The sequence below is a fragment of the Pygocentrus nattereri genome, chromosome 27 (assembly GCF_015220715.1).
Source record: "Pygocentrus nattereri isolate fPygNat1 chromosome 27, fPygNat1.pri, whole genome shotgun sequence".
NCBI lineage: Eukaryota > Metazoa > Chordata > Actinopteri > Characiformes > Serrasalmidae > Pygocentrus > Pygocentrus nattereri.
This window is the reverse complement of record NC_051237.1, coordinates 9,045,409-9,072,667: the sequence shown is the minus strand read 5'-3', so window position 1 is coordinate 9,072,667 and position 27,259 is coordinate 9,045,409. Positions and strand designations below refer to the sequence as shown.

Sequence of the window (27,259 nt, the reverse complement as noted above, 5' to 3'; positions counted from 1 at the left end):
TATACATTATATCGTCATTGTGTACAGTCTAATTGTACTTTTTTTTTGCCTAGTACAGAAAGATTGATCAATTAGAAGCTTACAGCATCAAATATTAATAGATCTAATTGCCCAAAGACAGAAGACCCCAAAGTATCATCACAGAATGTAAATGTAATTCATCACATAACTGACTGTGTAATTAATTGTGTCAATATGTTAGAATATTTAATAGTATGTGAGGGTTTGGATTGGCTCTTATTCACGCACATAATAGAAAGGCCAATATTTCAGTTTATTAAACTGTTATTTTAGTTTGTTGCTGTCAATGTATTGTCCATATAGTTTCAAGGTTTGTAAAGGCAATAAAAAAACAAGAATTTGTCCTTTGGTCCTTCAATTAGTATAAAGAAATGATTGAGAATCGGATATGCAGTCATCGCAGTTTCCATAGGCAACCTCTATTCTACACATTTTAAAGAGGACTCTGTAGCCTATTCCATGACTAAGTGTACTGGTTCATGGAGAAGCGAAAAAGGCCAGTTGTAATTACCACTGATGGCCGAGCTGCTCTCCGCTTAAAGGCAAATATGAAAGTGAAACTGTGACAGGTGAGGGGTTGTTTGCCAGGGGTTAGAGCTAGGCCACTAGGGGGACCAGAGATTGGTTAAGGATGGCCATGGCCCCTCTGGCTCCAACTTGATGTCGCCATTGCCTAGTGTAGTCTAAGTAGCTCTTTTACTGAAATAATATAATCCACACTAGTTATGTGCATGGATACCCAAGTACTCGGTTAACTGTTCTACTGTTCAGATAATCATTCCATTTCATCATCGGAAGATAAATAGTAAAGACTAAATATAGGGACTAACAAGTCATTGCTTTTGAAACATTGCTTTTATCTTTTAACAGCTCTGTAAAATGTTACTGTTTTGCTTCTATATGTGTGTATAGTAAATGTGCCACTTGGAAATATGAGTGCCTGAACGTCAGCGTTGCTAAAGATGCATCGTTAATGATGCCTCGTTAAGAACATGCATGAGAAGGCAGTTTTACCACAGCTTTACTGCTAAATAGGTTAACTACTTTAGCTGATTTTATCCAGCCCCAGAAACATTGAAATCTATTTCTCTGATAAACAAACATGATAGTGCATCATTCACTAATGAGAAACGGCAGCAAATACAGATCAGCATCCAGTATTATATCAGTTACAGATTTCTTTTTCGCAGTTGTTGAATAATAAGCATGTTTTCAAATGTATTCTTTTGCATGCTGCTAAATATTTGTGCTGCTCATTTTTTAGCCTCTTAACACCAGACTTATCACCTAAGCTTCTGATCATACATCAATTTTAGCTGAAGTAACTTTCTTTCCTTAACCACAGTTTACTGGATACTACTTGTTAAGTCTTATGCATATGTGGATATCAAAATTGTGTACGTCCTTAATCTGCATGTCAGACTCCAGACCTGCTGGACCACAGCACTGCAGACTCCATCTTTCTGCCTCATTAAACACATTTCATTCAACTCCTCAACAAATTACTAAGGCTTTTGTGAATTGAATTCAGAGCATTAGATGAGGGAAAAACACTAATCTCTAATATAGCTCAAGCAGCCAGATGTCTAGGTGATAAATCATACTACACAAGTGCATCTCCACTATGACTAAAAATTAGAGGACAAAATAAAAATATTTTTCTTTACAGATTTATTTAAATTCTACTATTTAAGCTCTGTTGCTTCTTCCTAAACTCTGCCTATGAAAGAAACCACTGGCTCATGAAATTGCTGAATATTACATTTACTTTTATGGCATTTGGCAGACGCCCTTATCCAGAGTGACTTACAGTTTGATCATTTTTACACCGGTAGGCCAAGGTAGTGTTAGGAGTCTTGTCCACTTATTGGAATAGTGTAGGGTACTTGCCCTGGTGGGGTATTGAACACCAGTTTGCAGCATAGAAGGCAGAGGTATTAACCACTACACTATCCTCCTACCACGAATATGTTGCTTTTATTGTCTTATTTTCACATGTCCTACTTCATCTGCATGAAATAGGATGTCATGTAAATTGTATGTATATGAGTGTAAATTGGGTCTTACTGTATGCAAACAATGGATGCTGGTTTTCATGTACTGAAGCTGATTAATCAGTTGCACTCAAGTCTCGACTCATTTTGTTATATATAACTGTTTCATAAATAATAGACAGATTAGTTTGTATGAGCCTTCCGACTTGTTTCTATGCAACCTTGAAGAATACAGGGCACTGTGTAGAAGGTACTGCTCTGAAATGTATGTATGTGTTTTGTGCAGAGTGTATGTGATGGTGGGAGCGGATGTGCAGTTCTCTTCATGTCTGCGTGAGGTGGAAACCCCTCAGAACCAGCTGCGTTGCAGTCAGGAGATGGAGCCTGTTATCAGCTGTGATAAAAAGTTCAGAGCCCAGTTTCACATAGACTGGTGCAAGATCTCGCTGGTAAGAGCCTCATACCTCCATCCTTGATAAAAGCAGTAGTAGTCCCTGTAATCCTTTAAACCTTACTGTGTAACTGTACATAAAAAGTGAATTAAAAAATTGTCAACAACACAGAAATGATGGTTTGTAAAGAACTGGAATGCTGTGTGTTTAAGCCACTGTGGTGATGATTTGAGTCGAAATGAGATTAGAATGGACATTTTTTACCTTGTTAGGTCATGTCTCTGGTCACATTAAGCATGGTTCATCATATCATACCATATAAAAGACAAAATTCTTGTATTCTCATAATTTTCTGAAAATGTAATGACTTCTGCTTGCTTCAGAAGTATTTTTTGATTTTTGTTTATGTGGCCGTGCACCAGTGGGGAGGGAAAAAACAATGTGTTTTACTTCCCCTTCCCGCCACCCACACCTATCATCAGGTGAAAATGCTTATCTGGCTTAAAGACTCCTGATTCTGTGTCTCACGTGGAAATATGGTGTGGAAGTATGGAAGGTGAATCATGACTTCCAGTTCACGTAAACTTTAAGTAATAGCCCAAACTGTCAGGCTGCTGTTGGCTAGTGACTCCTGATTTTAGCTGCTTCTTCAGAATTTTTAAAAATAATTCACCAACTAATTAATCTCTCTACTATATGAATATTCTAAACACTGACCTTATTTATTGCACAGAATTCTGAAAAAATGTTTTCTGAAGCACAACTGATGTTAAAAAATGTTCTTGGGCACGTTGCATGCACATTTCCACCAGAGAGGTCTCCAAATCCCCTAAACTTGGCATAATATAGGCTTTACTACACTCTTAAAAAAAGATGGTTCTTCAATGTTTTTTAAGTCCAGAAAAAGGTTCTATGTAAAGAACGCTTTGCTTGATTTAAAGGTTCTTGCATCATGGAAGAATTCGGCAGATAGATGGAGAATGTGCTGTAGATGGTTCTATATAGAACTTTTTGAAGTGTTCTATATAGCATCAAAAAAGGGTTCCACTATTGTCACAAGCCAAAGAACCTTTTCATTACTATATAAAACCCTTTTATCTGAGAGTGTACAAATTTTGATCTTCAAAACATCTGCTCTAATGCTGGTCTTGGTCTCTCTGTCCCTCAGGTGGACATCACTAAGGTTGTCCCTGTGCACAACAGCCGTCCAGATCCAGGCACAGGAGTGCTGCCGGACATTGGAGAGTACAATCCACCCTCAGAGTCACTGAAGAGTAGGGACTATTTTACTGACTTCCTGGTCACGTTGGCTGTGCCCTCCGCCGTTGCCCTGGTCCTGTTCGTCATACTGGGTTATTCTATGTGCTGTCGTCGGGAAGGGGTGTAAGTGTGCTGTGCTTACCTCTCAGTGAAAAATCACACACCTGCACAAACAACAGGATGAATATTTGCCTGAACTGGAGAGAACAGTCAATAGACTGTAGTCACTTTACAAATATAATGTGTCATTACGGTTTATGTCTGCATACCTGAACATATTTTCAGTTTATACTTATGATGCTGAGTATGTTCATAGCTAGGCAATGTGAGAGAAATTAAATGTGAATGAAATTCATTCAATTCAAACAAATAATCTCAGAATTAGAATTCCTAATTGATCAGTAGTTACTGGAGTTGCAGTATGGAGGCCATAGGACAGGGTTACCTCCCTGCCAAGAAGCAGCTTATCATCCTCATCCAACATGCAGTTTTATGGTCCATTACTTTTTGTTGAATCATTTGTACAAACACACTCAGTCCAAGGGTTCCCATCTATCATATCAGAGCCATCTCAATGGATACGTTTTTGTCACCTCATATCATACATGGCCAGTCCAGTTCACAGTGCCTCCCTACCCCATCACTCATCACCAGAGGTACTGCAGCCTGAAGGATTCCCCATCACACCCCCCTCACCCCTCTCCACTCCTCTCCGCCTCCCTCTGTTTGACCTTGACTTGCTCCCATCCGCTTTTGTGTGGTTGTCTTTAAACTATTAATATTAGTATTTAATTCAGACATTTTGTTTTGTTTCTAGGGAAAAAAGAAACATGCAAACACCAGAGTAAGTGTTTCCTCTCCTGTGTTTTTTCTTTTATCTTGATTCGGTCTGTTTTTATTTGTTTTTTTTTTTTCTCCTTCTCTTTTTATCTCTCTTCAGCCAGGGGAATCTTTTTGTTTTATTTGCCTTCCCACAATTTTTTGTTCTCTTAGTCCTCCCTCATGGTGACATTTCCATATCCATCTCAATCATTCATAAAGACACCATGTTGTCATCCAGTCGGGCAGCTGCTTAAAGAGGCAGACTCAGGTTCTAATCTAGTGGCGTTCTAACAATTATATATTGCAGTTTTGTCTAGGTTTGTGTGCGAAGAACAGAAATATGAAATATGGTGACTTATGAGATAGAGGGGATGTGGCAATGTGATGAGAGAGCAAATAATGTGACCAAAGATGACACAGCACATCTCAGCATTTACATGCTCCATAGGTTGTGTGGTGTAACATAGCAACTTGAACATAAACTTGAATAGTTTCTTTGCGCCTCTCCTATATCTCAAAGCATGCTTGTTCAGTTTGTATGATGCAGTGTGCATGTTCATACTGCTTAATTGATCTCCTTTGTTTCCTCAGCATTCAGCTGGTGCACCACAGCTCTATTCAGAAGTCTACGAAGGAGCTGCGTAGCATGTCAAAGAACAGGGAGATCTCCTGGCCTCTGTCCACACTGCCTGTCTTCAACCCTGTGAGTGGGGAGGTGGTCCCGCCCATTCACCCAGACAACTACGAGACCACCAGCATGCCGCTCATGCAGACCCAGACGTGAGTATCCCACTGCACTGTATGGCTGAATAATAGCACGTTACTTGATACCGCAATATTAGCCTATGCTAATATTGTGCAGAGGGCTGCATTATGCAAATGAGCCTGTCACAGTAACAGTCACAGTTTTAAATGATAAAATAATCACAGTGTAATTTTTATTGTGTGCCGTGAGCCACTTGACTGATCACAGTTCAAAATGCGTACATCTTTTACGCTGCTACTCCCTCAGGGTCGCAGGGGGGTGCAGGAGCCTATCCCAGCTGTCACATACATAGTTCAAAATGAGTGTTTCTGTGAATTTTTGGTGAATTAAGGCATTAATGTAATCCTAGAAAAGAAAGCTATGTTGGTCAGAATAATGCAGGGCAGTCTTTTACAATGTCACATTATTGATTCAGCACTGTGTGTGTGTGTGTGTGTGTGTGTGTGTGTGTGTGTGTGTGTGTGTGTGTGTGTGTGCATATATATATATATATATATATATATATATATATATATATATATATATATACATACATACACACACACCCACACAACCCCAATTCCAGTGAAGTGGGGACGTTGTCTAAAACATAAATAAAAACAGAATACGATGATTTGCAAATCCCTTTTCAATCTATATTCAATTGAATACATTACAGAGACAATATATTTAGTGTTCAAACGGATAAACTTTATTGTTTTTTGCAAATATTCACTCATTTTGAATTTGATGCCTGCAACATGTTCCAAAGAAGTTGGGACAGGGACAACAAAAGACTGGGAAAGTTGAGGAATGCTCAAAAAACACCCGTTTGGAACATTCCACAGGTGAACAGGTTAATTGGAAACAGGTGAGTGTCATGATTGGGTATAAAGGCAACGTCCCTGAAAGGCTCAGTCATTCACAAGCAAGGATGGGGTGAGGTTCACCACATTGTAAACAATAGTGAGCAAATAGTCCAACAGTTTAAGAACAACTTTTCTCAACATGCAACTGCAAGGAATTTAGGGATTTCTTCATCTACAGTCCATAATATCATCAAAAGATTCAGAGAATCTGGAGAAACCTCTGCAAGTAAGCAGCAAGGCAGAAAATTGAATGCCCATGACCTTCGATCCCTCAGGCGGCACTGCATTAAAAACCGGCATCATTCTGTAATGGATATTCCCACATGGGCTCAGGAACACTTCAGAAAACCACTGTCAGTGAACTCAGTTCGTCGCTCCATCTATAAGCGCAAGTTAAAACTCTGCCATGCAAAGCGAAAGCCATATATCAACAACACCCAGAAACGCCGCCGGCTTCTCTGGGCCCAAGCTCATCTGAGATGGACTGATGCAAAGTGGAAAAGTGTCCTGTGGTCTGACGAATCCGCATTTCAAATTGTTTTTGGAAATCATGGACGTCGTGTCCTCCGGCTTCTACAAGTTATTGCGAAGCTAGCCCCTCACGATGCCAAAGAGAAAAGTTGATTCTGAAAACAGACCCTTTCAAAACTGATGGGAGGCTGAGTGTCTGTTTACTGACACTGCCGGTAAACCTGTTTGTCTCATTTGTGGCGCTATTGTGGCTGTATTCAAAGAATTTAATCTAAGACGGCGCTATGAGACAAAAAATCAGGATAACCTGAAAGACCTGAATGCAGAGCAAAAGATACAGAAAGTAGAAGAGTTAAAAAACAAGCTGACATTTCAGCAGGACGTTTTTTACCCGTGCAAAATCACAAAGTGAAGCTGCTGTGAAAGCAAGTTTTATCATGGCCCGGCCATTCACCGAGGGAGAATTTCTAAAGAGCTGCATGATCAAGGTGTGCGATGTCGTATGTCCAGACAAAAAACAGTTTCTGGCAAATTTGCGCTCCATTTTGCGCATTACAGAGGAAATATTGGACATTAAATCGATGCACGGGACGACTGGAGAGGACATTTTTGAAAACGTATGTCAAAGTGTAACTGACATGAAACTGCCCTGGGACAAACTTATTGGACTTGGATGGAGCACCGGCTATGTGCGGTGAAAGAAGTGGACTAGTGCGAAGGATGCGAGTGAAGATGCAGGAGGAGAAGTGTACTGGTGAGTTAACAGCATATCACTGCATCATACACCAGGAAGCACTGTGTGGCAAAGTCCTGAAGATGGACCATGTAATGAGCACTTTAACGCAAACCGTAAAGTTTATCCGAAGTAAAGGTTTAAATCACCGGCAATTTCAGTCCTTTATGCGGGAGATAGATTCAGAGTTTGCCGACTTCCCTTATCATACAGAGGTGCTTTGGCTAAGTCGGGGAAAAGTTCTCAACAGAGTTTTTGAGCTCAGCAACGAAATCTGTCAGTTCATGGACAGTAAAGGAAAAGACTCCACCGTTTTGCGGGATGAAAAGTGGAAATGTGAGTTGGTGTTTCTGGCTGACATAACAGCTCATCTCAACGCGTTAAACCTCCAGCTCCAGGGACGTGACCGCATGATCACTGACATGTATGACGCAGTGAAGGCCTTTCAAGTGAAGCTGCTTTTATGAGAGAAACAAATGCAACTTGCCTCACTTTCCCTGTTGCCAAGTAGTGCTGAACCAAGTCGGCACAACGTTGTTCATAAATATGCACTTTGCTGACAAACTGAGCGCAGTGTGCATGGAGTTCGCGCGGCGCTTTGGTGACTTTGAAAAACAAAAAAAGAAATTTTGAGTTGCTTCACAACCCATTTGCCGTCGACGTGGAAACTGCACCTGTGTAGATGGAGCTTATTGAGCTGCAGTGTAATGAGACACTAAAGGCAAAGTACGACACTGCAGGGCACACAGAGTTTATTCACTCCATTCCCGCAGCAGCACCCCAGCTCCGTCTACATGCGGCCTGAACCTTGTGCATGTTTGGTGGCATGTATCTGTGTGAGAAGCTGTTCTCAGTGATGAAGACAAACAAAACAGCACACAGGAGTCGTCTCACTGATGAGCACCTGCAGTCCATCCTGAGAGTCTCCACAACACAGGACCTCACGCCAAGCATAAACCAACTTGTTGCCAAAAGAAGATGCCAAGCATCCAGCTCTGATAAAATGGCATAAGAGCAAAGAAAACTGAATGTTTTGATTTGTTATTTGTTGTTGCTGAAAAGCACAAAATGTATTTATATTTCCAGGTTTTGTTTTGTTTTGCAGCATGTTCATATTTCTAACTTGTATAATTTTGAGTGGATATATTTTTATGGAGAGCAAGAAATTTATGTTATTTAAAGTTTAAGTTTATTTTTTTATTTTTATTCATATTTATGTTCAAAAAACATTTAGTTTTAGTGTGTTCAATAAATGTTTATTCTGTTCGGCCCGCGAACAAAAGTGTGTTTTTAATTTTGGCCCCCTGTGCAATTGAGTTTGACAACCCTGATCTACAGGGACTTCAGCGCTAGCCTCTCTAAGAAGCGAAGTGCATTTAAGAACATTTAAGGCAGTGCTGTATGAGAGGGGAATTCAGTTACAGTTGAAGATCTGTAAGTCTGACTTGAGTCCAATAACAGTCGATAACTTGATTTAAACACAAATATCTATCTTTACCTTTCGTGTCCTCTGGGGTTTTGTATCTGTAGATGGGGTAGTGACTTCGTTAGAACATCCACCCCGGAGTGGTGGGATTTATTGCAGTGTGATGTGTTACCGGGGGTGTCATAGAAAAATCCTGCAGTTTGCCCAAAGGTCGGAGGAAAACATAAGATTCTATATCTTCTATATCTCTATATCTTTTTTCTTTTTAATTATTGTTTTTTTTAAAGAATTATCCCCTGCAATTTGTGCTCTGATGATACTGACTTTTGTATATGTTATATGATCACATCATCTTTGTGTACTTTTCCATCTAATTATGTATTACACGTCACATAGCGGGGGAGGTTCAAGTTCAAAGTGTTTATTGTCATTTGCACAGAGGAAACAGGTTCCTTATATACAATGAAAAGCTTACTTTGCTCCTCGCTAAGAATGCCAAATATAACATTAAAAATACAAAAGAGTATATATACAAGCATATATATTAATCAAGAAATAACGCACTAAACATAGGCTACTAATAGAGGTTTTTAAATTTACAACAGGTTAGGTTACAATGTATAAATTACAGTGGTATGGATGGATAGTGCTGTGCCTTGCCGGGAACATGATTATCTGCAGCAGAAATGAGTGGTAAAGTGCAATAGTGCAATTGTAAACATGTGCTACAGTAAAGTGACAGTAGGTGCAGGTTATTCCTGAGGAAAGAGTTCTTTACCAGTGGGATACACATCGCACGTCTGTACCTAGTCTGGGCAGACCGAAGTGTGAATAGTTATTTCTGATTCAGAACTCTGATTGCGGTGGGGAAGAAGGAGTTCTTTAGTCTGGAGGTCTTGCACACAAATTAGCGCCCCTACTACTTAATGTTTGAACAATTAGAACAGGGTATGTTACCCCCATCTCTCACAGAGGCCTTGATCACACTCTTACCAAAACTTGGTAAAGATGCAACAAAATGTGGCTCTTATCGTTTCTTTGTTAAATGCTGATGTCAAATTCTTGGCTAAATTTTTGGCTACACGGCTGGAGTTGCCATTGACCGTCATAATCTTGTATGACCTAACAGGCTTTATCAAAGGCCGGCACATTTTTTCAAACATTCGTCAAGTTCTCAATGTCCTTTACGTGTCCTGAGGTGTCCTAGTTTCACTGGATGCGGAAAAAGCGTTTGACCACGTCGAGTGGGACTACTTTTTCTTTGCCATGGAAAAAGTTGGGTTATGTGACAAATTCATTGCATGGGTTTGCCTACTGAACTCTTCTCCTAAAGCCTCAATAACAATATTTCACCTTATCGAGAGGCACAAGACAAGGTTGCCCATTAAGCCCTCTTCTGTTCACCATGGCAATAGAGCTTTTGTCCTTAATGTTGAAGTCAATTCAATCCTTTTGGGGTGTGTCATGCTGAGGAGTTGAGCAAATGGTATCACTATTTGCAGACGACTTGTAGCTTTATATTTCAGATCCTATATCTTCAATGACAGACATTGTTCAGCAGTTAAATGGTTTTGGTCGTTTCTCCAGTTATAAATTAAACGTTTCGAAGAGTGAATGTCAGTAAATGATTTAGCTACAGAAATCCCAGACGGTTCTCTTCCATTTCATATTACAAAATCTGGGTTCAAATATCTAGGTATTAATATTACTCATGCTTTCAAGGATCTCTATGTGAAGAATTTTGGCCCTTTTTTAATCAAACTCAAATCTGATCTTAGCACTTGGGGTATCCTACATTTAACTTTAGCTGGCAGAGTAAACCGGCATTTAAATTAATGTTCTTCCAAGATTTTTATATCTGTCCCAATGCCTTTCTATCTTTTTATCCAAATCCTTTTTTAAGCAGATTGACTAATTAATTTCAAGATTTATTTGGAATGGAAAGATACCTAGGATTCGGAAGGACCTTCTTCAAAGGCTTAAAATTAATGGAGGATTGGCATTACCTAACCTTATGTTTTACTATTGGGCTTCCAGTTTACATAAAGTCATTTACTGGATTCAGGCCCCGGATTATGACTGTGTGAATTAGAGTCTAAATCTTGCAAAGGGACCTCATTACATGCTTTGGCCACATCTCATTTACCATTTAAGGCAACAAATTACACATCTAACCCTGTGGTTATAGGTACCCTTAAAATTTGGGCTCAATTTAAACAGCACTTTAAAATTAGACAGACTCTGCTTATTCAAAGCCCTATTTGCAACAATAATTCATTTCTTCCAGCTAAATTGCATCAAACTTTTATAATCTGGCAGAAGAATGGACTAACTAAATTTGGTGATCTATACATGGATGGAATCTTTGCCTGTTTTGAGGACTAAGTACAGTCTTGGTTGGTTGGATCTGTGGTGGTATTTTCAGGTCCGGCATTTTCATTGGGCTCATAGTGTGGTATTCCCTGATCTCCCCCAGAAAAAACAAGTAGATTATCTGTTAGAAATTTTACCCAATATTAAAGGGTTCATTTCCAATGCCTATTCAATAATTTTATCTATAAATAACACTTCCATAGACAGAATAGAGGTTAAATGGGAGAAAGAGCTGGGTAGAGATCTCCCTGAAGATGGGTGGAGTAGTGCTTTACAGAGTTAATGACCTTGTGCGCACGACTGAGTCTCTTGCAATTTAAGGTTCTCCATCGCATATATTGGAGTAAGAAATTGCTGTATTTGGAGTTACAGATCATATCATTAATCTTACCCTTAGATAGCAGAAGATAATCGCTTTCGCGTCATTGATAGCACGTAGGCAGATCCTTCTAAATTGCTAAATTGGAAGTCATCCATACCTCTAAGGCAGCGCAATGGCTGCAAAATCTCATGCTGTACATACACCTGGAGAAGATTAAATATACTCTTGGTGGCTTGGTGGGTCAGTTAAAAACATTTATTACACTTGGAACCCCTTGTTAACTTATTTTTCTGTTATGCAAGTACTTCCTCCAGAATAAGATGGAGATGCACCACTGTCCCTGATGGTTCGGTCCTCGTACCTCCCTTGCCCAAAACTGCACAATTATATAAGATTACCGTAGTACTCAGATGTGATCATTTTTCTAACTTTCTGTAATATTAGCATCATTGAGTTTTATTTATTTATTTAATTCTTTGACCACAAAAATGTGTTTAATTCAGCAAAATAATTATAAATTTGCACCAGTATTTGCAGGAAAATGGCAGATAGAGAATGTGTTCACTTATTTCACATCATTTGACCGGGGGTGTTCAAACTTTTGTTTGAACTTTAATTCAAATGACTGCATGTATTTCTAAGTGAGACACAGTATCAGGAAGTTTCTGAGCTTGCTTCGCATTTTAACTGGGTATTAGGAAGGGGAGAGGAAGAAGGGGGAAGTAAAACAATTATTATTTTTGCCCAACTGCTGTGCATGGTGATGTAATCAACACTCAGATGGAACGTTTAAAAATACACAAGGAATCATAATAAATTTGACATGTACTAACTAGATGAAAAGGTCCTTGATGATTATAAGTTTACTTTAATCATGGACCTCAAATTATTTTTAGAATGCATTTTAAAATGATATTGGCAGAGTATTATGAATTGCCGGACATCAGTGAAATGGACGTCCTAGCCGTATTAATGCTGCCTTTCTGTTCACAGAAATCTTCAAAATCAAATCCAGATACCACAGCAACAGCCTTCAGGTAAGTATGTACTATTATCAGCCAGCAATTTGATCTAAGCTGTGTTACTGTATGGTACCCATATGCATGAGTAGAGCTGCATGCAGATTATATTGCATGAGATGTATCTTTTTTTACATATTTAAAAATGTTCAACTAAAGGTCAAATATTACATTTATTGCTATTTATTGTTGCATTAATTTTTACAAGACTGCTTACCAGCCTTGAGTCAAGTTGCATCTGAATTTGCTTTATAGCTGTCATAGCAGGCTGTGCATGAAAGGCACATTTGCAGTGAATAGGTCTTTCTCACAATAGCCATGAGAGCACAGATTGAACGGGAAATATTGATTATGCAGGCTCAGTTATTCACTGCTTTCAAATTCAGCATTTGTTATTCAAAGCACTATTACTTGTTTAATCGCATGGCTTGTGTAATTGCACTTTTGTATGCCTCAGTGTGCACACTAGTGAACTGTAGTTGATTCTTTCCAAATCTCTTGTCTAACATACTATTCATTCATTTACTGCTAACAAAGGAGGTAATTACTGTATGTCAACATTTCGAAGACTGGAGGCAAGTACTGTCACTCCTATATGTAGTTGTGTGAAGTGTCTTAAATTGTGAACTTTCTTATATTCAATGGCTGTTTGCATTTGTTTTCCTTCTAGGTAAATGGTATTCCTGAAGAGAGGAAAGTGGCTGAAGCCCTGAACTTGTGATGGAATTTCCACTCTTAGTTTTTTTGCACCCATGTATTCATGTTTCTATTTTGTGCCAAGTGTGCATGTGCTAGCTCTGTGGTCCTGTTCACTTGTGTAACAGAGTGCAGTACAAGTTAAACATGCTCAAACAAAGCACCTGGAGTTGTAATGATAAATACACTGACAAGAGAGTATTTTCAGTAACTTTATCAGATCCTGTCTTATTTTATATTGAAAATCTTTTTTTAAACTTGTTAAGGGTCCACCAATTATAGAGACACTTTTAAGAGGCATGGTGACCAGAACAGACTTTTTGTTGTTGGAGCCCTGTTAAGTAGTAATTACTGTATGTCTATCCATCCAAAAGGCATTTCTTTTTATTATTGTATTATTCTGTCTTTGTATTATTTCTTTCTTTCTTTTTTTAAACAGGATGCAACCAAATTGTACTTTTAAAGAGCTTGTACATTAATTTTACTGCAGCACTGCAGGTGGCAGTATTAATGTCTATTAAAATGCAGTCCAATGGGCGTAACTGCTCAAAACATCTCTGTTTGTCAAACTAAGCCTGGCAGTAAAATGATGATTCACTGAGTCAGGTGTGTTTAAACAAGGAGATCATGTGCAGGAATCACTCCAGGACTGGGGTTCCTCATCCTGGATGTAGGCAAAAAGATTCCACCAGTCATATCTGGGACCCAGTTACAGTGCACAATCATTTTAAAACAAGGTGAATCACGCTTAGTCTAAAGTGAGAAATGATACAGAACTAACAACCCTACAACCGTGCTAATAAAGCTAAAGGCTATCAGTAACAGATTTTGAGTTACAGCACAGAGGACCCATCATTTGCTTTTATTAAATTCTAATGCATTTCAAATGACATTTCATATTCGCTAATAATACAGTACTGTGCAGAAGTCAAGAGACCACTCTTTATATAACCTCCAGTCAAAAACAAATTGTTCATTTTTCAGGATATTTTCTCAGAGATTAGATAATAGGAAAGTATATTATTGAGGATTTTGTTTTCTCTAGAAACGTGGTCCACTTCTACAGGCAAGCAGTGGTCACACCAGATACTGATGTGGAAATTCTTGATGTGTGGTTTAAGTTTAAAGAAAATGCCAAAAGTGTTGTGTTTCTATTTTGTTCAGTATATTTACATGTTGAGGCGTCTGTGTAAGTTCATGTTAAATGTGTTTACTTTTTTCTGATGCTGAAAAAAGAACAACTTGTACTTAATCACTATTTTGACTGTAAATTAAGTATAAAAACTGCACAGTACTGTATTATTTTTGAAAACCGATCATACAGCAATAATTGTGGAATAGAAAGTCTTTAACTAATTGTAACTGAACAATTTCAGTTGTTAATAATGTGTGTAACCTCACCATCAGTCAACAAAGACAACAATATCAACTTTAATGTCCTTTAAATGTGACAAGATTGCAATGTTAACCCTATTTCATCAAATTTTCTGACCTGTCATTGTTCACGTTACCACATAGTATTTGTTGAATAGGCAACTTTATTTTGTTATTACACATTAGTAAAGATGTTTTTGATAAATAAATTAATAAACTTATCAATGTAAAAATGTCTTGGTATCATGAGCGTTTACATGTGTAAACTGAGAATGTGTTGATGTGTGTCAAAGGGAATGCACCAGAAGTTAATTAATACAAGCCTGCTCATAAAATGCAGCACTAAACAAGTTCAGGAAGATGTCTGTCATCAGTAATGACTACACAACATAATGAAATCATTTCTTAATTGGTAAGAGATAGGTTTCACATTTCAGGACAAAACAAATTATTTACATCAGCTGTGTACTGAGGGTACTGAGGCATGGGGAGGGCAGGGGGGGGGTGAATTGTTTCTTTAAATAGGATCAAACTAAACTATACAAAACATTGGATTTATACACACAAAAGAAGTCTTAAAAAAATAAAATCCAAACATTTACAATAGGATAAATGTCTCTGTTGGTTCAGTATAGCAGTGAAGCGGATTGAATTCATCAAGTGTAATTGAAGCTGCTGTTTGGCTTAAACGCCACCGTTCCATTGTATTATTTCAACAGAAGATCCTGTTTAGTTTTAACAAGACTTTGTCTTCCTATAATGGAAGTAGACCCTAAAATAGTGCAGATGGTTTTAATCTGCAATATCAAAATAATACATTGATGAAAAGAAGCTATGATACAACATTCCAAGTTTCAAATCTCTGAATATTTGTACCTAAAGTCAGTCACAACATTTCAAGCCAGTGGCTCTTGGATGATGAAGATCTTAGTAACTTCTCAGTGGCACAATATGCAAAAACTATTTACAGTTTGGGATACATAGAGACTTTTCAATCTCCAAGCACTTGTGTGTGACCTACATAAAGCTCAGGCAAGCTGAATAAAACCAATTAGAGAGATTTTAAACTAGATCAGATGAATACAGCCTTAATTCAACTGAAAAAGCCAATTTAATACCAAAGCATTGGCTATGCCACTACTGCTCTGAAACCATAATGAGCGCTATTTAAACTGCTATCTGTGAACAAACAACATGCTCACGGTTTCATGAGGATGTGAATGTGTATGTCAGATTTATAGTCCATAAACACTTAATTATTTAAGATATTTTCCGTAACTTTTACGACACTGCTATCCAACTCCACCATATCAGGATTTTTCAGTCCAGTGGTCATAAACCCTTCAAATGTACATGATGCCTTTAGGACCTTAAAATGCTGCCCTTCAGGTGATTTTTTTTCAGGTCTGATATTAGGAACAGAAGCACAAACATTTCAAAGCATGGCTGCAGCTCTGAAGAGCTAACATCCCTGCTAATAGCTTTAAAATGGTGGGGAAAGCATCCCAGTCACTGCAACAATAAACAGTAAGGGGATAATGATCTATACAACAGTTAGTTTGTTTAGCATTTCATACTTAATTGAAAGATAAGAGCAAAACACATACAAAACAGGTTGGCTATTCCTCTTATTAAAAAAGCTACCTTTTGACCCTCATCAATGATGAGACTCATCGTCCACTCATGAATCCCCTCACAAGCAAGACTTTTTGCTTTCTCTGCCTTGCATCATACAACAACATTGACAATTTTCAGTTTATAAGATTATAACACCACAGCAAAGTTACTTTTCTTGGTTAAAGAGATTTTCCTTTTTGACAATAAATAGCAGAGAAGTATATTGTGTGATAATTCAAGACAGTCTCTTTCAGTAGTACATGCAGTGACCTCTGCACTGCCTGTGTTCAGGAGCTCAGGAGAACTAAGAACTGTTGAAAGCACAATTTAAAAACTGCAAATGCTCAAAGTACATTTACAATAGTGGTTGTTTACACTGAAATGAATTGGCTAGTAACTGGTGGAAGTTCCAAAAGATGGAGCTGGCATATGGTGCACTGTCTACTTGAAATGGGAAATGTAAAACTCCATTCACATTCCGTTCACATCAGTCAAGGGTACAACCCTTACAAATAAAGAACACAAGGAAAAAAAAAAAAAATCAACCCAGAAACAACATAAAGGGGGTAGTAATATACCCCTGTACAAAGTAAACTTAATTTAAATCATTAAATACTGTACATACGACAAATAAGTACTACAAGACATACGGACGGAGGACAGGTCATTTTATCAATGTCAGAGCCGGTCTTAGTCCCTTCCGAAAAGAAGTTGTCAGTCACAACAGTGTGTGTGACATGATGTAGCTTGCAAGTGGCTCTACATCCACAGCACACATCCTGTATAAAATCGGAGTTCATCGTAAACAAAGCTTCATCATGTAAGTCCTTACTGCATCACAGGCCTTGCTCCAGGCCTCTCCTCTAGATTAAAGTCTCAATCTGAATTCAGTATTACAGCACAGTGCCACCAATACGCAAGAATTCTTGCTCAAATTATTCAATGCACTCAAGACTCATTTATCAATCCAACATGGGCAGTAGTTCTTCAGTAGCCAGCTTGCCTGCTCTTAGACAGAAAGAGAACGAGGCCAAAGAAGACAACTGCAGCCAGCATCCTCTTAATCAGAGCACCGTTCTCTTTAGGGATGGCCACCTGGGCCAGGTCATTGGTGATCTGTGAGATTTCATGAGCCACACACACAAAGATGAAGGTGCTGAAGATGATGTTAAGGGAGGGGTTTCCAGGAATAAGGACCAGGATGCCCTTGGTGTCTGCTGCCAGCCATATGTGGTATTGACAGATGAAGAGCTGCAGGAGGAAGGAAAAAGAAACGCTTAATTTAACTGCAAATGAGTATTCCTATTTCTGCTGAAGAATTTGATTCGGAAACTATTCCCATTAATCATACATGATGATTACCTCTAGCGAGATTTTTCCAAACCACGCGAAAAAGGAGCTATACAAGGAACGGGCATAACCGGGAATGTTCCTGATTAGAACAAATGCCAGAATCTGAAGGCAGAAAGAAAGCACAGTGAAAAGCAAGCTCAAGCATGTGAAATCAAATCATATTGCTGTATTTATAAAGCACCTTTCCTACAAGCACTTATAATTCAAAGTGCTTGACACACAGAAAAAAGGAATGAGAACACAAATCTATGACCATGTAAAGGTTAAAAAAAAAAAAACACATGAATTAAAAACAAATTAAGACAATAAAACTATAAAAGTATTACAATAATAATTAGAAAAATAAATAAATAAAAAAATAATAAAAATAACACCAGAATAAGAAGAGCTATGAAGCACAATATCATAGTACTTAAGTATGTAATACAATTTTTTATAAAAATAATACTGGAAGAAAACAAAAGAATTGACGTAAAAGAGGTGTAAAATTATAACTTTTAAAAATATCCCCAGACTGCACTACAAGAAGATTAGTGCCACAGAGCAGAGGGATCTGTTTGGTTCAATAAAACTGAATCATGTCCAACATAAATTTGGGAGCTAGCCCACTAATAGATTTAAAAGCGATCCATTTTGAAATCATTTCTGAACTTAAGGGGTAACCAGTGGAGGGAGTTTTGGAAAGAGCTCTCTTTTTGGTCTTGCTAAGAATACATACAGCAATGCTTTGAATCAATTGTAACTTGTTAATGCATTTAATGGATTAATGAATACCAGAAAGAAAAGCATTACACTAGTCCACCCTACTAATTCTAAAAGCATGAATAAGCTTCTCATTCTCCACACAAGTCAAGAATGGTTAAACCCTCACAATATTTCTAAGGTGATGAAAAGCACATCCAGTTAGCATCACGGTTGTTTCAAAACATGGAAAGCACTTCACACATACTCTTGAGGACCTTCCTAATACTTCGTTTTACGTTTTATAAAGGAGTATGCACATACAACACATACCAAGAATAATAAAAGATGTTCTCTAAAAATTACATTTTTGACTTTCAACATAGATTACTTTAACATAGTCAGCTAACTTCACTAACCTGACTGGAAATTGTTGGCTTGGTTTACTATTTTTATATATTTTTTATGTTTTCTATATACATGTAGTTTCACTGAATTTCCCTGTTGTGGGACTAATAAAAGATTATCTTCAAATGTGAATGAGATGAGGTGATACTGAGGGCCAGATCATACAGATCAATGAGGAAGAACAACGAACCACACAAAGTCTGACACACAGTTACAGCAAGGAATAAACCGATAGTTGTGGTTGCAGCATTATTGTCCTGAGTTGGCTAACCAAAGATGTCAGCTACTAACACTAACCAACAAGTGAGTTTAAAAATGCACGCTTGCAGTGCTTTTTTTAGGTCAGGTTGCTTTTGCAATATCAGCAAATTGTTAGACTTTGGAGTTCTGATGAAATTGGCTTCTTATTCAAATATTCTGTTCCACTGCGACTGCTGCATCATTTAAGGTGGAAAGAAATTTGAGTAAGAAACCAACTTTTTTTTCTCCTCCTCATCCTGGCTGTTAACATGTGTTCTGAGCTGTCTGGATGCTCTTAAATAAACAGACTCTCCAACGTTGTGCTTTTGAAAGTTATTCCAAAGTAAACAGTAGAGTACAGCAATGAGCATGAAGTGACACTAAGGAATCTTATAAACATCACTCTTGGCAAAAAGACACCAGCAGACTAGAATGCCAGCATTTACTCTAAAATTAAGACACTCTATCCTTCGGATTCACTGGATCTTAATGTGTGCTTGTCCGAAAATACATGATATCCTAAAACACTTCCCAAAAGACCAGAAACGAAACTACCTGCTAAAAGAAACAGATGGAAGTCGATAAGAATCGAGACCCTTGAATAAATTGTATACAAAGTATTTCTTTAACAAACTTAAGGTTTCCTGCGTTTTAACAGTGCAGTTAACTCCTTAAACTACAAGGATCCATATGTGAACCCACACTTAAATTTTTTTGAAACTACATAACCCACATACAGGTCTCATGTTAGTTACCAAGTAACAAAGTTAATTCTAATTTAAAACCCTATTTGTCCCAAGTCCCAAGAGAGAGTCCCAAAGAGAGAGGAAAAGATGCGAAAACTGAAAGATGAGGACATACCTGCACTACTGAAATATAGGGATGCATCTCATTGCATTCAGTCTTATTTTTACAGCTACTGGCCCAAATGGAATATGTCTGTAGGAAAAGAAGCAAGTTACACAAAGTGACTTCTAAAGAGGCTAACAGATATGAAACTCTATCAGTCTACTTACTATGAAAGAGACCACAGATATGAAAAGCAGGCAATTGGAAATTCTGTTGGAGAAGATGGGCTCTCCTTTACCCTCTGACAGAATCTGAAATTTCTGCAATACTAGGTAAACACAGGCGAACAGCATCCCGTGGATCACAGCCTGCAATTCAAGAACGCATAAACAGACTCTGAATGACTATGACACGTTAATAAAAATATTTTTGTATTTACTCCAATGTCTAAGCCAATAATAAGACTAAGGCAATTATATGACTACATTACATTTTTACAATGCAAACGTGTCATAAATAATTTTGTTTATGGGGCACAAGTTGTTTAGTTAGAACAAGATATTACAGAGCAATCACTTCTAACAAAAATACACATGCAGGGAAAGTCACGTCACTTACAAATCTGTCTAGCTTCCATCTGAACCACCACTCATGGATGCTTCCTTGCAACTCAAAGAGCTTTGAAAGAGGCCACACAGAGAAAACACTCTCAAAGAATTCCTAGAAGAAGTGAACAAGTTTACTACATGTTGTAAAGTGAGGCAGGTCAAAAAAATGTGTCTGCATTCTTAAATTTTAGTTCATATGAATAATTGTCAAGATTGTAAGGACCTACCTGTGAATATGCAAAAAAGCAAATAAAAACAAGTAACCCCAACAGTTTCAATAAAAGTGCCAGGTGCCAGAAACAGTTACCTGTAATAAAAAAAATGTTTTTAATCAATACTATAGCGCTATTTGTATCAAATACTAAGACCAAATAATCACAAAATACTGAATCTGATTTTCAATCTAAGTCATTACCATTGGCTTTTATCTGCAGAATTTGTGGCCACATAGCCATCGTGGCATAGATGACCACAAACCAAAAGGTCACCAGAGGCACAAAGTAGTAGAACTGGTATGGCCTGTCCATGACCAAGCAGAGCACAACCACCAGGAAATTAAGTCTGAAGAGAACCTAAAACAGAGTCACATCATCATTAGTGTGGGTTTTGGTTTACACAACATTTAAGGTGAAAGCAACAAGTCAATGCTTTACTGTATACAGTTAGGGTGTAGAATGGCTTATAGAGGGAAGGTGGAGATACCTGGCACACTCTATAGAGTCCAAAGTCTCCCTTTAACCAGAAGAAGGAGAAGTGGCCATATCCTGTCTGGAACAGATAAGCTGCCACTAGAACCCTCACATGCATATAGACAGGTATAAACTGTGGGGAACAAAGAGAGAAAGGCAAATTGAGATGAGGTGATCATAGTATAATGTGTTATTAACATTAAGTGTCAATATATCCATAACAGAACTTACAGCACTGGCTCCTGATATATGATAGATGAGTATGACCAGCTGCATCCAGCCCTTCCATTCATCAGTTTGCTCTCTGTTAAGCAGCTTGGCCTAGATGGCGTAACAGAATGAAAAAACAAAACAACCAAAAAAAATTACACTTAATTTTCCCCTTACCCCAAATGTAGTTAATTAGCCAAGATATGTTTGGTGTCTTAAGTTTCTTTAAATTTCTATGAAAATCAACATAGGTATCATAAAACTTAAGCTTCCTAACAGCTGCTATGCAATGTACTTCGTTGATTTTTATGACTAACAGCACGTTATATAGTGCCAGAAACCACAGAAGCAAGTCTATTTAGGATTACGAAACAACAAAATGTGGTTAAAGGCGAGTATGTGATGATTTTATGCAGTTTGCACAATGCTGGGGTTTGCACAACTGGTGGGCTATAACTATGAACTGGTATCTACATTAGCCTTGTAGCTTCAAGATATGTCCTAGATGACCATCTATATTTGAAGTAAGAGGGAAATTGTACAGATCTCATTCTTTACCAAATATTTTTAACAGTGTAAAATGTCAAACTAGGTCAGTTTCACAAGAAAAAGATCTCTTTTAGTTTAAGACGATTCAATTAAGACAAAACACTACCTCTTTGCTGTTTTCATTGTAGAAGATGCCCAGCACAAATATGTAGATGAGTGGGATGAAAAAGGTAGAGTGTGTGTAGAACTTTTGCTCCTTCATGAAAATGTCTGCTCTGTCGCACAGGTAGAAGTACAGCATGATAAGACCCATCTTGCATGCTGACAGTAATGCTTCCTTTAGGTTGAGCGGAACTGCAGCAATAGGAGGCTTCTTCTCTTCTCCACTCTCCACATCAGAAACCGGCCTGCACTTACGATGTTTGCTGTAGCCTAGTGCATGGAGGACCAGGAAGCAGATGCCAGCTGTTAAGAAGAGTCCAGCAGCCAGTTTCTGTAGGATGCTCAGCGGAGGAACACTTTGACAGCATGAGCCATCGATGGGCTTCAGGATTTTGTTGCATATGGAGTTCATTAGAACCATGGCACCCTGACGAAAGAACATTATAACCAGTCCAAATTACCTGACTGATAACATAGCCACAAAAAAGCATTTCAAGCAGGAAAGAGTCTGGACTAATGACCTACCACATTCCTTGTGCTCTCAGGGAGGTGCAGGCCATCCACCGATTGGGCGACGGTCTCCATGGCAGCCTGCCGAGAGGCTTCCAAGAACTTCACCCTGGCCTTGGAGTTCCTCTTGCTGTTGTTAAGTGCACTGACTGCTGCTGCATTATACTGGTCTATCTGCTCATTCGTGATCATCTTACGATTCTCACTCAGCAGCTCCTCATACACAGGATCTAAAAGCAAAACCCAAAAAAATCACTTTTGTTTTTTGCGGCAATTTTCAAGCTTCCTGTCTTTCTATGTTTGAGACATACCTTGTAAGACCCAATAGACTTCACTGTGCTCAGTTAGTTTCTCCAGTGGTGCTGCTATAGATGTGAGATTGGCTTTGTATTGAAGGAGCGTCTCACTGCTGCCACTGTGCAGTTTGATGGACCACTGTGCGAATACAACATGCAAAACTTTGTATAATTTAGAGCAACAGGACATACTGCCATAATATTTATTCATTGGGATTTATACTTACAGTGGCAGCGCCAATGATTATGACATCTGGTTTGTTAAAGGGCCTCTGAGGTAAAGAGTGATCAGAAATATTGAGAAATTATATAAGATACACCACAAAGAATCAGGATTGCTCATACAATCAGTTTGTCTTTACCTCTACCCAGGCTGTCACCTGCTCCTTCATGGAATTATTCACTTCTGCATACCACAAGAAGTCCTATAAAACAACAAAAGAGACTATGTTACCATCCTTCACTCAGAACGTCTTGTGACTTGTTCCTGTCTTTTACCCCCTACTGGAAAAGCTAATATATGAAAAAACTCACCACATTCACAGAAGACTCTCTGTCTGCAAAGGGAATGTTTTCATGCTGCCAGGGTAATCAAAAAAGAAACAATTAGAAACAATCATCATGAACACAGCAAAGCCACTCATTATCTTTAAGCATGTTTAGTCTCTCAAAACAAAGATAACTAAAAAATAGCCATCATTTTCTCTGTGGAGTCAGGCATCTTAGAACAATGTGTGTGTGTTTTTTTTTTTTTTTAATTGTAAATATTATTTTTTAAGTTCTTAACAAGTGCCCATTATCACTTATGGATAATTACAGTAACATACAAACTACCACCACAAAAAAGAAATTTATTCAGAATATCAGTAAATACAGGGGACACAAACCTTGTTCCCATCTTCCTTTGTGTCAGGGTTGATAATTTTGATGAAGGCATAGAAGAGCTGCCGAATTCTGGAATCACCTATAAATGCTATTCTCTTATTGTTGAGGCATGTCTTTGCTTCACTAAGGAGAAAAAAAACATTTTAAACTTTCAAATGCTATTCCTACCTGCCATATGCCAGGGTATATGATCTTACAGTGTAATTGGTTTGACTCACATGCTTTTGTACTTGTGCATCATGCATCCATACGGCTGCCACACACTGTTCCCTAGGAACCGTCCACTGGATAGGAGCCAGTCACATGTGTCCCCGCCTGAACAGGAAACTTTGTTTAAACATGAATAGACATCTCTGAACATATATATATATATGGCTGAACAAGTTCTTGCTTTTATATTAAATAAAACTGCAATTTAAAAATCACTATTTAAAAAAAAAAAAAAAAAGGGCCATTTTCAAATCACAGACACTGCAATTGTGAATGATATCCTACACTTAATTATATGTTACAACCACTTGATATGTGGCCAGTTGAGAAAACATTGTAAGTATTTATCTTACAACCCCAATTCCAATGAAGTTGGGACATTGTGTAAAACATAAATAAAAACAGAATACAATGATTTGCAAATCCCTTTCAATCTATATTCAATTGAATACACTATAAAAACAAGACATTTAATGTTCAAACGGATGAACTTTATTGTTTCTTGCAAATATTCACTCATTTTGAATTTGATGCCTGCAACACGTTCCAAAGAATTTGGGACAGGGTCAACAAAAGACTGGGAAAGTTGAGGAATGCTCAAAAAACACCTCTTTGGAACATTCCACAGGTGACCAGGTTAATTGGAAACAGGTAAGTGTCATGATTGGGTATAAAGGGAGAATCCCTGAAAGGCTCAGTCATTCACAAGCAAGGATGGGGCGAGGTTCACCACTTTGTAAGCAACTGCATGAGCAAATAGTCAGTTTAAGATCAATGTTTTTCAATGTGCAACTGCAAGGAATTTAGGGATTTCATCATCTACAGTCCATAATATCATCAGAGAATCAGGAGAAATCTCTGCAAGTAAGCAGTAAGGCAGAAAACCTTTGATCCCTCAGGCGGCACTGCATTAAAAACCGACATCATTCTGTAATGGATATTCCCACATGGGCTCAGGAACACTTCAGAAAACCATTGTCAGTGAACACAGTTTGTTGCTCCATCTACAAGTGCAAGTTAAAACTCTGAAACTATGAAAGCCATATATCAACAAAACCCAGAAATGCTGCTGGCTTCTCTGGGCCTGAGCTCATCTGAGATGGACTGACGCCAAGTGGAAAAGTGTCCTGTGGTCTGACGAGTCCACATTTCAAATTGTTTTTGGAAATCATGGACTTCGTGTCCTCCGGGCCAAAGAGGAAAAGTACTGTCTGGATTGTTATCAGCTCAAAGTTCAAAAGCCAATGGTATGGGGGTGTGTTAGTGCCCATGGCCTGGGTAACTTGCACATCTGTGAAGGCACCATTAATGCTGAAAGGTACATACAGGTTTTGGAGCAACATATGCTGCCATCCAAACAACGTCTTTTTCAGGGACGTCCTGCTTATTTCAGCAAGACAATGCCAAGCCACATTCTGCACATGTTACAGCAGCGTGGCTTCGTAGTAAAAGAGTGCGGGTACTAGACTGGCCTGCCTGCAGTCCAGACCTGTCTCCCATTGAAAATGTGTGGCGCATTATGAAGCGCAAAATATGACAACGGAGACCCCCGACTGTTGAGCAACTGAAGCTGTACATCAAGTAAGAATGAGAAAGAATTCCACCTACAAAGCTTCAACAATTAGTGTCCTCAGTTCCCAAACTCTTATTGAGTGTTGTTAAAAGGAAAGGTGATGTAACACAGTAGTAAACACGCCCCTGTACCAACTTCTTTGGAACGTGTTGCAGGCATCAAATTCAAAATGAGTGAATATTTGCAAAAAACAATTAAGTTTATCCGTTTGAACATTAAATATCTTGTCTTTGTAGTGTATTCAATTGAATATAGGTTGAAAAGGATTTGCAAATCATCGTATTCTGTTTTTATTTATGTTTTACACAACCTCCCAAGTTCATTGGAATTGGGGTTGTAAATGTTTAAGCAATAAAATCGAAGCTATACATTTACATTTAAACTTTCACAAAAACGTAGTGGTAGTGATAGTGTCCAGGAAACACCATGTCTACAGCACAAATATAGCCACTTATTAACTATCCAAAACCACCTGTAAACATACACGTCTTCCAAGTTTTATATGTAACGCTGACGATGGTAAAATAGCAGAACATCTACTATTTTGTCTCACAATGCCTTGCATGTACCCCTCCTCCATTAATAGATTAGAAAATGGATTAACAAGATGTTTTAGGACAAAACTTTATCACCAAACTATTGTAAAGCCATGTCTCAGGCATCAGACAACATATTCATAACCATTTTGTGCATAAACTTCTGTGAGGAAGCTATCCTATCACCACCACTGTGGACAATTCTGACTCGGTAGAACAAAGCATATCACTCCAAACCACTCTAAACGACTGTCTACATTCTCATCATTTATGTGGAACTTTAGAAAATCTGGTGGAGTTCCCCTTTAAGATGTTTCACGCTAGAGACCATAGTAGTTTAATTTTTATAACAAATGTAATTATTATTACATAAATTATATAAAAATGTTTCTTGCAAATCGCAATACTGATGAGAAAAGCTTCATTTATAAGATGTCACAACTTAAATCACCAAGTGTAGCACATATTCACATATAATTTGGCTCCATCACCGAACCTGTGTTACCTTCAAGATTAGAACGTGTTCTAAGTTCTGCAGACACCTTTATGTGTGTGGGAACAACACAGCACTGTAACTACAACGTAATATGTTGCAGTAACGAATGTCCCAACGATGTCATGATGCTTGGACCACACAGTGTTGGAGAGATGAGACACGGGACATTTACATTCAGCTCAGTACATCTAGATTCAGTTAGCTAACCATTAACCACCATAACCACAGAGTGGATGATGCAAAGAAGCGGCTGAACGCCTAACGGTCGGTAGGTAGCTAGGTAATTACAAGGACTTTACTAAACATCAGCTACAACATGACACGGGAATGGTGTGAACAGTTTAGATGAATGTTGATTAAAAAAATGCCAACTCAGCTAAGCTTAGCTAGGTTTCCATATACACAAGTGTAAACATGTAAACCAAGCACTGCTAATGCAGCGGCTGCTGCGAAGCGCTTAACGAGCCCAATTATTCCAACAGCTAGCTGATTAGCTTAGCTGCACATTCCTGTGACAGCAACACTCGCCGGTAGTTGATTAATGTACTGCGCTGTCTGTGGTATGTAACACCAGCTAAGCTGGCTAGTCTCGCCTTCCTGTGAAACATACTTTTCCAATTCAGCCCACACTTCAAATGCTAAGTCGACGTGTGCAGCGCGAGGTTCTCTACCGATAGCAGTCTGCTTTGTGTATCACAGCTAGCTAAGTGACACCTGACTGTCTTTCCCTGCAGGACACGGAGCTGCACTAGACTAGCGAGCACGCTAACGCTACGGTTAGGCAGAAAAGACTGCAGGGAAGAGCTCTTTAAACTCACCTCCATAATATCGAGTGGCGGAGTGGACCACCGTGAGGAGAATGACAGCGACGAGAGAGAGTAATTTGGCATTTTTGATGCTGAAATACTGATTTATCTCCCGTTTGCCTAGGCTGTAGGCCAGGACCGCCATCTTGGCTCCTCCATGACAACAAGCAGATAGACGTGCTGC

At 38.4% G+C, this 27,259-nt stretch overlaps 2 protein-coding genes across 5 annotated transcripts in view; one reads left to right on the top strand and one right to left on the bottom strand.

Moving 5' to 3' along the window:
- Positions 1 to 14,750, top strand: part of sgce (sarcoglycan, epsilon) — a 23,345-nt gene extending 8,595 nt beyond the window's left edge. The window contains exons 6-12 of one of the 3 annotated variants that reach the window (XM_017695006.2): positions 2,302 to 2,464; positions 3,576 to 3,790; positions 4,485 to 4,511; positions 5,081 to 5,269; positions 12,422 to 12,465; positions 12,985 to 13,022; positions 13,118 to 14,750. In XM_017695006.2, the coding sequence (XP_017550495.1) occupies positions 2,302 to 2,464; positions 3,576 to 3,790; positions 4,485 to 4,511; positions 5,081 to 5,269; positions 12,422 to 12,465; positions 12,985 to 13,022; positions 13,118 to 13,168 (727 nt within the window). In that variant the 3' untranslated portion in view covers positions 13,169 to 14,750. The remainder of the gene's footprint in view (positions 1 to 2,301; positions 2,465 to 3,575; positions 3,791 to 4,484; positions 4,512 to 5,080; positions 5,270 to 12,421; positions 12,466 to 12,984; positions 13,023 to 13,117) is intronic. The other 2 variants (XM_037535423.1, XM_037535422.1) reach the window with 2 other exon arrangements.
- Positions 14,460 to 27,259, bottom strand: casd1 (CAS1 domain containing 1). Of its 2 annotated transcripts, none has more exons than XM_017694983.2 (18): positions 27,088 to 27,259; positions 23,673 to 23,769; positions 23,457 to 23,577; positions 23,104 to 23,148; positions 22,932 to 22,994; positions 22,797 to 22,841; positions 22,585 to 22,708; positions 22,289 to 22,503; positions 21,768 to 22,190; positions 21,134 to 21,223; positions 20,916 to 21,035; positions 20,629 to 20,785; positions 20,441 to 20,520; positions 20,224 to 20,325; positions 19,833 to 19,973; positions 19,678 to 19,755; positions 17,497 to 17,589; positions 14,460 to 17,385 (listed from the first exon to the last, which is right to left on the bottom strand). In XM_017694983.2, exons 1-18 carry the CDS (start codon positions 27,218 to 27,220, stop codon positions 17,122 to 17,124), a joined length of 2,391 nt encoding a protein of 796 aa, XP_017550472.1. In that variant the 5' UTR covers positions 27,221 to 27,259; the 3' UTR covers positions 14,460 to 17,121. The 2 variants fall into 2 exon arrangements, with proteins under 2 accessions (XP_017550472.1, XP_017550462.1); XM_017694973.2 differs by having other exon boundaries at positions 23,673 to 23,781; positions 27,088 to 27,252.